The 12134-nt window shown below is 35.2% G+C and overlaps 1 protein-coding gene across 8 annotated transcripts in view; it reads left to right on the top strand.

Annotated features, from left to right (window-relative positions):
* The window catches only part of arhgef10la (Rho guanine nucleotide exchange factor (GEF) 10-like a), a 128121-nt gene that overhangs the window by 35329 nt on the left and 80658 nt on the right, over positions 1-12134 (top strand). For all 8 annotated transcript variants that reach the window (XM_032549486.1, XM_032549489.1, XM_032549488.1 and 5 more), the window contains 2 exons: positions 6743-6835; positions 9979-10149. In XM_032549486.1, the coding sequence (XP_032405377.1) occupies positions 6743-6835; positions 9979-10149 (264 nt within the window). The remainder of the gene's footprint in view (positions 1-6742; positions 6836-9978; positions 10150-12134) is intronic.

The following is a 12134-nucleotide window of genomic DNA, read 5'->3' as shown; positions in this document are numbered from 1 at the left end:
TTTCTGACAAAAAAAAAATTTGGTTGTTTTGTGTTTTGACAGAACTACACAGCTGACAATGCTGGGCATCTGACAGCCCTGTTGGAAGGAATTTAAAATCTGGCATTAAGCTTTCATCCAAAATGCCTGAAAGTATTCGCTTTCCAAAACTGGCTTATACTAGTTTCTTTTGGGAATGAAAATCAAAATATGGTCATGTATAACTGTTATTTTTTTCTTGTGAAAAGGTCTATATTTACCCAGGTTTGCCTTGAAAACATGGTTTTCAGATGTCTGTTAAAGCATGTTGACAATAACAGTTACCTAATATGTGTATTATAATATGTATAGTCACAGACTATAGTCACGATAAACAAAAAGTTAAAAGACCTAGTTAGATTTAACTTTCTTTACCTATTAAAGAAATTAAATGTTAGGTATCTGGTCATTTTAGGTATCAAACATCGTAAATGAAAAAAAAATGAAATCACAATATGGAAAGCAAAAAAAGTTTTTCTTAAGGTTATTTTTAGTGTCAACATTTCTTGAAATGATATATAAATGAAGATTTATTTTCATATGTAGCTAATTGTTCTTCATATCTGCAAAATTGATAAATAAGGTTGAAATTAATATGATAATTAAGAGAAATATACTAAAAGGAAGGATGAAATGTTTAAATATATTTATACTTTTGTTGTTGTTGTGTCATAGTTTCTTAAATAGCTTAAAATTAACCCATGAAAGCTGATCAGTATTTTTGTAAATGTACAGCATTAATCTATCAGAAAATTTCCAAAGCAAAGCGTAATTTTACTTTATTAAAACATAAAAAAGTTTCTTGTGACATAGTTTCTCTGGTTGTGGAGAAACACTGTATTAAAGAACTGATGAAATCAGGAGAGAGGCAAGGTAGTTTTTGGTAAAACTTTATCTGTCAAAATTGTTTTTTTAATTTTTGAGTGGAACAAATGTTTGAGTAGAACAATTACCTTTTATCACAGGGCAGCAGAGGAACATGGTATAAAATAGGAAAATATACAATTTTTTATTAAATTCCAGTAGAACATTTGAAATGCCAATTCAAAAAGGGCTTCTGCAGTATGGAAAAAAAAAATACCACTCACCTTCAGGGACTTTGATTTTGAGTTGGTTTCTCTGCAGGCAGCCCGGATATCACGTACACTTTGTTCATTGTTTTATATAGACTGTGAACATATTTTAAACAAGCTCAAAGTTATTCAAAACATATTGTTTTTAAATCTGTGAACATTTGTGCTTTTTCTGAAAATGCATCTTTTCCATTGAACGTCAGTTTTCTACTGTATGTACATGCAAGATAAATGCAAACTGATTTAAAAACTGACTTAAGGTGCAAACAAGATGGCCATTGTATTGTTCTATTGAGACATACTGTAATTTCAAAGATCAAACTTTTCCAATTACATTAATTTAAACAGTCACTATCCATCATATAGAATTGAAAGAATTTGCTGGTGTTTTACTGTTTTTTTTTTTTTCACTATTGAAGTTGCTGGTGACATCTTACCCATTTTGAATTCTCTGGGTTCAGTGGGTTGAGGTGCCCAAAGGTATAACTGGTACTATAGGTTATACCATTTATTTATTTTTTTTACCTCAAATTAGCATTTAAGGGACATGCCATCAGTGGAATATTTTGCTGGTAAATGCCAATGCTTCTTGCAGTACTCTCAGGTTGCCTGGTAACAAATGCAAATTTATTCCGTAAGGTCAATGACATGATCAGAAATCCATTTTATAAGCATTTTACATTTGTAGAATGTATCATGGCTAGCATTTTGCTTTGTGAGTAGAAACTTATTATTTCAGCTTTTATTATTATTTATTTTCATAAATGTTAACTAATTCTGCCATCCATCATATGAAGAAATTCAAACACCTTCACAATGCACACATTTTCTATCATTGGAAAACCTTATTTTTGATACATATTGTGTATTGTTAGAAAAACTCAGCTAATGGAGCTTAATCTGATTCACTTTAAGAATTTAAAAGGAAAGTGGATATGGCTATAAAGGCCTTTTTTCTACCAATTTTCTATATTTTTGCTGCCAGTTTTTTTTCTTCCTTACAAAGCACAGTCTGACCACAGATATGTCAGTCAGTCAGTCAGTCAGTCAGTCAGTCAGTCAGTCAGTCAGTCAGTCAAATTTGTAAAGCACATTTCAGCAACAAGGCAGTTCAAAGTGCTTTACATCATAAAAACACACACACAAATACAAAGTTGTAGAACACACAGTCAACAATTGTCAAGTGCCATCGCTACATATCAAAATGTTAATATTTCATTGACTATGTTTCAAAAGCAACTCTAAACAGGTGAGTTTGTAGTGGAGATATAAGACAGTGTTTTGGCTGTTTTGCAGTTTTCTGGGAGTTTGTTCCAGATTTGTGGTGCGTAGAAGCTGAATGCTGCTGTATAAAACAAATGATGAAATACCAAAATTGTTATATCCATATCCTGCCCAAACAACAAATAATTTTTCTCAAACTGACTATTTTTAAAAGATCGAGGTCAAAGAGTTGCTACTTTACTCTTTGATTAAAAAAACTATTTAACTTTTTTAGATCACTTCCTAGTTTATGAGACTCAACAGTTATTCTCTTAGTGGCTCACTGTAGAGGATGAATATCATTTTGCGACAGAACTGGTATCAAACACACTGTCATGCAAGTCCAAGATTTGTTACATTGCAGAAGGGCTCTGTGATCCAGCCACAGTGAATATGATTATGACCCACTTTGACTGGGTTATAATCATATTCAGTGTAATCTCTTCACTTTATGCTCCATTCCCCTGAAGACCTCTACTTTGAACTTTCTCAGAGTTTCCCCAGCGCTGACTCAAGAGCCTTTCCTGGCAGCCACCAATGTCTTTTTGCCTAGTTGAAGCTGTAAAAAACTATGGCAGTTTACATCATGGAGAAATAAAGTGCCATGCAAATGTCACATATTCCAGTCGTAAAACTCTATGTGTAAAAGGGATTTCTACATACCTTTTAGGTGACGTTACCACATTTTGTTAGGATGGGGCCACTTACATTTTATTTGTAGCTTATGCTATTCAGATTTTTGAAGATTTGGTAAAAAAAAGTATTCATATTCTCTGTTTAATATGAATTAGTACTTGTCTTTAGGATAGCTTGCAATGCTTTAACTACCTCACAATTTTAAATTGACCATTTTATTCTCTATACAAAAATAATTTTCTTCTTTCAGATCCAAAACATACACAACCTTATTGAGCCAGAAAGACAATAATTACTCAAGTAATTACTAGAGTAATTCAAGGACGATACAAAAATCTCTTTGTGGGACTTTTGTGTGTCACCAATTATAAAGCTATATTAAGCTAATTAACATAAAGCATTCAGAGATATGTATTTCCTCTGAATCTGCTTCTTTTCTTTACTTCAAAACTGCAAAAACAGACATTATACACTATTTATCTAGACTCTGAAAAAAAAGTGTCAATGTTAACTCAATGCTGCTTTTCCTTTAGTTCTTTTGCTTAGTAGCCGTGTTTAAAAATAAAACGTCTTTCCAAGGGTCATCGAACTTTTATGTAGCACTTTTTTAGTCATTTGTTTTAAAAGCATTCATTAAAGACTTACACTGCCAGATTACTGTGGCCATTTTGCTCTTACTTATTGTGCAGCAAGGGTTTAGTAATGACTAAGGAAATTTAGCTGATGTTTCAAGTAATCTGGTAAGTTCATTCTGCTCTTGTTTTCATGTGAGGCACCAGCCTGGATTTTAGATTCTGTCTCCGTTAGGAAAGCTTGACTGTTCAATACATAACTGCCCTCTAAAGAACAGATAGTGATGGTCAATATCTCTTCTTGACACCACTCCAATGTTTTTCATCTAAAAAGATGGAAAGCTGTAGAGAAAAAGGTTTTACTCAGTGCTCCTGCAATGTTTCACTGAGTCCACTCAGAGGCCATCTTTGCTTACGAGGTTACCTGGGAAAAAACAGTTTGTGTGCTCAGTCACTGAACATCAGCTCAATCTGATGAAACCTTTGCAATTGCTGTCTTCATAGTATGACCCTGTGATTTCTTGATTGGATAGCTGCTGGCCACTGGGAACGCCTGTTACTTGCACTGTTCTCAAGCAGTTATTTGCACTTTGTTTTAGACAATTAATAAAGTTCTAAAGAGGGACATGGTGCAACTTTGGCCTCCCCCTGGCAGTAGAGGGGAAGCTTTGTTAAAAAATAACCTAATGAGAACTGATAATAATGCCTTTCTATTAATTGTGAATTTGAACATTGAACAGCCACCAATGATTATTAAACCTATCTATATCATATTTTACAACCTTGGATGATTTTTTTTTCATTTACTATACTGAAATTAGCAACAACCAGGGCAAACTGAAATGCATGCCTGAATCAAAAGCATTGTTTGATTAGATTGATTGATTCATCATTCAATCAACTACCTATTCCAATAATTTCTAATAATGTTAAAATAGCATTAACATAGTACCATTGCCTTAACAAGTTAAGAAACACAAGGCTTTCCCTCTTCCACCTGTTGCTGCACACTGCTGGTCAGCTAGCTGAAGACAGACTTCTATTTTTTTCCCTTCACTGAAAATAATAGACAAGTTTAGCAGTTTGGACATATTTCTCAACATGAAACATATAGACAGTCATAGTGTAGAAACTGAAGAAGCCTTACCTTAAGTTAATACTGTTTAAAACTAAAATTGTAAAGCCAGAAGTGGCATGTCTGTACATCAGTGACCTTCAGTCTTTCTACCACAGTTCATTAATTAACATGCTAAATTAGCTTGATACTCTCATGCTACTTTATAAAAAACAGAACTCCAAAAAGATAGTGATGTTCAACTATACTGGAACTTGAAAACTGCCTTTAAGATTAGTAGAAATTTATTCAATATTTATATTTCTTTGTAAGTCTATCTATGTTCCAAAGTGTACATAAAACATATTAGAATATTATTATAAATAACGTTTCATGGTATTTTTGAAATAACAGAAATAATTGTTCCAAGAGGTAGAGTACATCCCAGACAGATTGCCTGTGTATCACAGGGCCAATAAGCTGGCAAACAGCCATGTACTCACAGCTTTATCTAACATTCTTGAATTGTGGGAGGAGACCATAATATCTGGAAAAAGACCTCAGCTCAGAATCAAACTGTGAGACAATAGTGATAAATCCTATAAAACCTTGTCGTTCTTGTCAACTCTTCCTTTTACAAAATAAATACATTTAACACATCCTATCTTGGAGGGCTGTGACCATGCCTTTGTTGGTAAGCATGCATTCTGGATAACTTCCTAGGAAAGTGTTTAGAGCATGTCTCACTTCTAGTAGGTCTCAGGTTAGAACTAGACCTTGCGGCAGAGATTAAATCTCTTTGCCGTTTTGGGAACAACTCTGAATCCCCCATAGATTGGATCAAAAAGGTAATGAGAGGGAAGGAGGTCAGGGAAACTCTACGTAAGCTGTTGCCCCAATGACCAGGTCTCAGATAAGCTGTAGAAGATGGATCATTGGAAGAAATTTGTAAAACAGAAATGTTTAACAGGATTCAATTGAAGAAGCCATTATTTCTGCTGATGGTTGAAATTACATTATAACATTATTTTATTACCTGGACTAAATATTTATCTTTTTTTGCCTCCAACACTAGAACACTGCTGGCAAGGGCTACATCCTTCATATGGTTTAAGGCAAACAGAACTAACATAACACTTATCTCAAATAATGGGGAAAAGAGAATGACCCAAATGCAGAGGGGAGGAGGCTGACATAAAGTAAAAAAAAAAAAAAAAGAAATACAAAAATGGAGGTCGATGAGGAATCTCAAATGATATGCAAGACAAACACAAGGAAACAGGCAGGTGGCATTAGCAGGGTGATTTGACCAAGAACGTTTTAATTGAAAGACTTTTCAGCTGGAGAGTTGTTCACTGAACATGGGACAGGTGATTAATTAAAAACAAGGTGCAGCTGTGAGGGAAGACAAGTAACTGCTGTTGAACTGTGGAAACTGGAGAAAAGGAAACAAGAGAGCAGAATATAAATCAATATGAAATTCCAAAATAAAGTAAATATAAACCTAAAGTCACAAAGACCGTGACAGCTTGTTGGGAGGCCAGTGCCAATTCATCCTGTAATTCAAGCAGTGAGTGAAAACATCAGCCACTCCAGCATGTTCTCTGACCACAGTAAGACCCTTACATTAGTTTTGAAACCATACTTCTTTAGAACCTTGGCATATCTTGGTAACAGGTCCAAGGGTAAGGTAAATGGGGTTTTTTCTATTATAGATAATTTATGTATAACACTACATAATTACAACCACTTAAAAATAAGTCACTATACTTAATTTTAATGTCAGATATTTGTATAAGCATAAGATCGTATGTCACTTTCTTCCCCTTAACATATACTTATTATTTGCTTCTGTCATTGTCAGACAGAAGCAATGCATGTTTCATGTGCTTACAGTAATCCATGAAATATAAGTAACTCAAGACAAAAGTAATCTTTTGAACTCCCACATATGGCACAGGCCCTGACCTTTGTACTTATTTCACCCACTTGCACACCTACACAAGGTCTATGGAGGAAAAAAAACAAACTACTCATAGAACATTTTCTCTTAAACCTTCCTTTAATATTATGTTTCTAACTACCTGTTGCATCTTCTGATTTTTTTTCTTTTCTTTTGGTTTCAGAGGAAACAGGCCTCTAGTGTGGACCGGATAACTCTGTATGGACTGATGGTGAAGCCCATTCAGCGATTCCCCCAGTTCATTCTCCTCTTGCAGGTAGAAGACTAAATTAGTTCATTTTTCATTCTTTTTTTTGATACAATAAATCCCACTTGAGCTCTGATTTTATGGTGGGTAGTGGGAGATATGGGCAAAATTTAAATCTGCAACAGTAGTGAATTCATTGTAGTATTTTACTTAAGTAGACAACAAGTTGTATATCAGTTCCCTTTTTACAACATCCACAGAGGTGGAGCTTTAAAGGCAGCAGGCAACCACCATCATCCCTCTCGTGGATTTATATGCTGACTTTCCTTTTTCTATTTTGAGGCAAGATTTGGATTTGAGCTTGACTTGCTGTATCTGCAGCAGCTCATTTCATCCCTCAGTAGGCATTGATTATCTATGAATTCAAAAGATAAGTTATGAATACGAATCAGGCATTTTCTTCCAGCTGAAACTCAATACTCCAAAGATGAAGTGTATCTATTTAATCATACATTACAGAGAAGTAAATCTGAAGGCAACAAGGTACATCTGAGCTGCTTATCAAGAAAAGAACAAGCTTTTCATGGGGTCACAGTTGCAGGACAAATAGAAATATGAAAGTCATAAAACATTCAGTTTTTATTCACCATATGAATATTCTCTGATCTCTTCAAAACTCTCCACAATACCCAAATCCTCTGATGCTGAGAGTGATTATGAGTTAGTTAAGAAACTCTTTTGGAAAGTTTGACATCCATAGTCAGAAACTGGGAGTGCATTTGACCTAAATATTAAAATTTTGTAAAGAAATTATCACCAGGCAGAACACTGTTCCTATTCTGTTACCAGCAGTGAAGTGTCCTCTAGAACAGTGGTCCCCAACCACCGGTCCACGGACCAATTGGTACCGGGCCGCGCAAGAAATAATGAACTACTTCCAGGATCTTTTATTTTGAAAATACTAAACCAGATTTTACCAGTTAAGTCTTGCGCGTCAAAATTGAGCCAACTTGCAGCAGAATGAGTAACAAAACAACATCGGAGTACTGCGCGCTGCGCAAGGGTTGTATAAACCCTTTATACAAAGGGTTGTATAACCCTTTGTATAAAATGACAGCATTACTTAAAACAATTTTGCCCTTTCAGGCTCATTCATTAAACCAAAATCAGGCTTTTATCTTTATAAGCATATCTACTGTTTTCCTCAAATTATTGGGTTCAGTTTTATATATTCCCTTCCAGTTCAAGAGTTTGATTTCCTTTTTTATTCAGCTCATCAGAAACCTGCATCCACATGAATGGTAAGGTTGATTTACAGGCTTGTAAAAGCATAAATGAAGAAACTGGTGCAGAGGAACAAGACTCCAGTCAGTGTATTTACAACTGATTAACTTATTTAATTTACAACTGATGTGTTTTCTCCATTGTCTTAAAATTGTCAAATATGAAACAAATGTCCTCTTAAAGTTTTAAGTGGTAGTTTTCTGTTGTGAGTTGAGCATGCAAGGAGGGTGAGAAATATTGGGACTACACTAATTATTACAAAACATTAAAGGATTTAATTTGGTCACTAGTTATTTATAAAGTCATTCCCAAAGAGCTTTCAGTAGAAATGAGAATCCTTTTGAAAAGGCAACATGTTTTTGTTGGTGGTATGTTGTAGACAAAGCACTAAGTATGGGAAGGATTTTCTCTTTTGTGTGCTTCATATAAACTAGTTTAAGTGTAAAAAGAGCATACTTGGTCTCTCGGTGTCACTTTAAAATTAAATTATGCCACATTCATATTGATTCCTCATCGATGGCAAAACAATAGATTGATTACAACTGAGGTCACAGGTTATTCTTCATCTGATTAAAGGTGGAGCCTGCAAACCATGCAACAAGCAGTCATGTCTGGAAATGTTGAAAAATGCTCAACGTTCAGAATTATTGTAAAAAGAAAAAGAAGAAATTAGGCTAAACTGTGAAGAGATTACTTCAAAAATATAGCTCACTACATATGATTAGGTACCAAAACAAACCACTTTACTGCAGCTGCCACAAACACACCAGGAGGAGCTAATTTAACCAACCCTAATGTGGAGCCACCAGAAATAAGGTGAAAATGACACCAGGTGTGACTCATAAAACAGTTACTACCACCTTGTATGCAATGCATACAGCTTTTTAGTTTGTAATTTTTAAAGCCCTTCCTGATGTTTGTCCATCTCAGGTTATTTGCTACATGCTGATTATGACTTTGTGTATTTACTTGCAACAAATAAGGAGCAGGCTGCAGCAAAACTGTCAGCTGTAATGATTAAGATCTGTGGCTGGTTGGGGAGCACATGTTTGCTTTTCAATAAACTGTATTTATGATTTTTTTCAATGTCGGTGAATAGAGGTTGAGATTCAGAAGCCTCAGTAGGCTTTCAGAGAACCATGGCATGAATGCCATGTTCAACATGAACTACTGTGTGAACATTTGAACACAACCAGGGTGGAGTTCACTACAAAAGCAGAAAACTCTCTGAGCAAGCTTTGTAACATTATTCAAAAGTCAAACTTAAATTTTGCAAGTGCGTAAAACTAGTATCTGCATGGCAGCTCATTCTTGGAATATAATGCCCCCAAGTTGAGGAACATTACATTTTACAGACAGTTCTTTAAATCCATGAAACAGGGGTTCATGAGTCATGACCCATTAAATCTGTAAGCATTATGTAAATTAGTACCAGTTCCATATTGAACTTGTTTTAAATTTTCACTTGTATAACTTTTTATACAGTATTCTGTAATTGATCTAATAATCCGATTTAATATTTTAAATTTGTTTTATATTACCAACCTGTCATGGACCACAGATGGAAATTGGCCTCTATGGCTAAATCTGGTACATTTACATGATTCTTAAGGTATCATGTTGCGTTTTTGTCGTTGATTATATAATAAATAAGGTGGATGGATTTGTTGTTTTTTTTCTTTTACATCCAATCCCCTGAAGATGATGCCTGAACATTTATCTGAAACTGAAATTCAGAATAATAATAATAAAAAAAGTTCAGCAACAGTTTTAATATAAAACATTCCATGGAGCAAATCCTTAAAACTTACTTAGTTGGACTTTCCGAAACTATGTATTTCTAGCAAAGCTCACTAAAACGGAGAAAGTATAAAAGTAACTGAGCAAAATTGGAACTGAACAGCTGCTTTCCTCTCTGACTTTTTTAGGACATGCTTAAGAATACACCAAAGGGCCACGTGGATCGTCTTCCCCTGCAGCTTGCACTGACAGAGCTGGAGACGCTGGCTGAGAAGCTGAATGAACAGAAACGAGTAGCTGACCAGATTGCAGAGACTCAACAACTCGCCCGCAGCGTCAGTGATCGCCTGCTCAGTAAGGTGACTGGATGCACACACCTGAATGTGCACACCTACACTCACACACATTTTCTCCAATGTAATCAGCTGCGAGCCAGCCTCTGAGCCCTACTGCTCATCTGTTTTGTTATCACTGGGAGCCAAACACCTGGACATTTAACTAATATATAGCACATTACTTATATCGCTTTCCAAAGCATTAATTTTTGGTGGCATTTATATTTAGAGAAATCATCTCACAGAAACGGTGCCCATTATCATCCCTAAACAGTACCACATGCAAAGGTAGAGGCATTGCTTCTCCATTACACACTAAAATTGCAGTCCTGCTGCTGCAAATCTGAACAAATGCTGCTCTGAATAAGAAGAATTAGGGGGTAAATGAGACATTTAATTGGAAACTGTAAGAGAGCTATCTTTTTCACCCTGTCGGTCTCACTCTTTGCTCTGCACCCCCCTAACTCTCTGTTTACTCGTTTACTCCACTTAGTATACACTTCTCTTCTTCTCCTTGAGTGTTACGATGCCGTCCTCTTTCCATTTTTTTAAACTCTTCTTCTCTTCCTTCCTTATTTCATATTTCTGTATCATCCATTGCTTTTCAGGACTTTGATATGAGTTGATTCACCCAGTCTCCTCTCCTTGCATTTACAGCATTGACATTGCAGAATTCCAATATGAAGCTAATCCTCTAAGTTGTTCCTGTAAACCTTAAATGAAAAATGTTTCCTTTTGTCTCAAAGGATCTGGTGTACCAGAATAGGAAGTATAAATATTTAAGTAAGAAATCACATCCATCCATCAATTATCTTCTGCTTATCTGGGGTCGGGTCCCAGAGGCAGCAGCCTAAGCAGAGTTACAGACTTCATTTTCACCCAGTAACACATGCAGTTACATCATAATACATGCGGCCATCCAGAGTCATTTGAGGCTACTGATACTGAGAAGACCAAAAATAAAAATCATAGTAGCATATTCTATCTCTTAGAGGAGCTGGATAGAATTTTAATGATATGACAGATCACTTCATCTTAACTAATGACTTATTTTGTAATTTCTATGAGATTAAATTAGTTGAATTTGGCAGAAATATTTTGTGAAACAAGTTATCAAAATCTGGCTTCCATTTTTGAATAAAACATGATGAGCCTGATATTGTGTCTGGAATAAAAATGGGATATGACTGTGCTTAGCCCCCAGGGTTGTAGGAAGCCATATGTGTGAGCAGTACACTGGTCTTTTCCAGATTATTTAAATCAAGCTCAGGTGCACAAAAGCACGCAACACTCCAAACGGTCATCTGAACAAAGCTAAATTGGTAAAGCTGTGACAGAGAAATCAAAATCTCCTCTTTCTGCTTCCATAGGACTTCAGAGGTAAAGCTGTAGACAAGCGTTACTACTCAAAAAAACTTGATTAACAAGTCTGACCATGTTTATCATGGAACTTTAATGTTAAAAAAATGTTGTATCACATTAAAAAATGTTCAATCACAAACTGATTAAAATGCCTCAAGTGAGCTATGTAGAATTAACTAAATTCAATAAACTGAAATAATGTTAGGGATACTCGGCCAAAATTCTTCCACACTAATTGAAAGATTTATACAGTAACATGTATTTCTCAAAGTCCTGTGAGTTATTGGTACTGAAGCTTCTAAGAACTGCGGTGTGCTTTACCTTTTCACACACAATGTCCTGATTTTATCTTGGATAAAAATCTGCTGCTTGGTTTTGAAGTGTTGAGGTTAGGTTCAGTTAGAGGTTTGTAAAATGTTAGATTTTAAAATCTTATTAGTTCATTATGCAGTGGATAGAGTTCCTTGTAATGTATGCATCATGTAGATTTATCAGGTTGTTATTGCTTTCAGGACAAGAACTAAAAAAGGTAAAGCAGCATTTATTTTTCCTCATGCCTGAGACCCGGGGAAACTGTTGGCTCTTTTAAATCCCCGCTTTGTTTACTGCAGCTTAACTGTAAATGTCAAATGTTGTTTTAGCATTTT

Source organism: Xiphophorus hellerii, chromosome 20 (assembly GCF_003331165.1).
Source record: "Xiphophorus hellerii strain 12219 chromosome 20, Xiphophorus_hellerii-4.1, whole genome shotgun sequence".
In the NCBI taxonomy this organism is placed as follows: domain Eukaryota; kingdom Metazoa; phylum Chordata; class Actinopteri; order Cyprinodontiformes; family Poeciliidae; genus Xiphophorus; species Xiphophorus hellerii.
The sequence above is the reverse complement of the archived record's forward strand: the minus strand, read 5'-3'. Positions and strand labels throughout refer to the sequence as shown.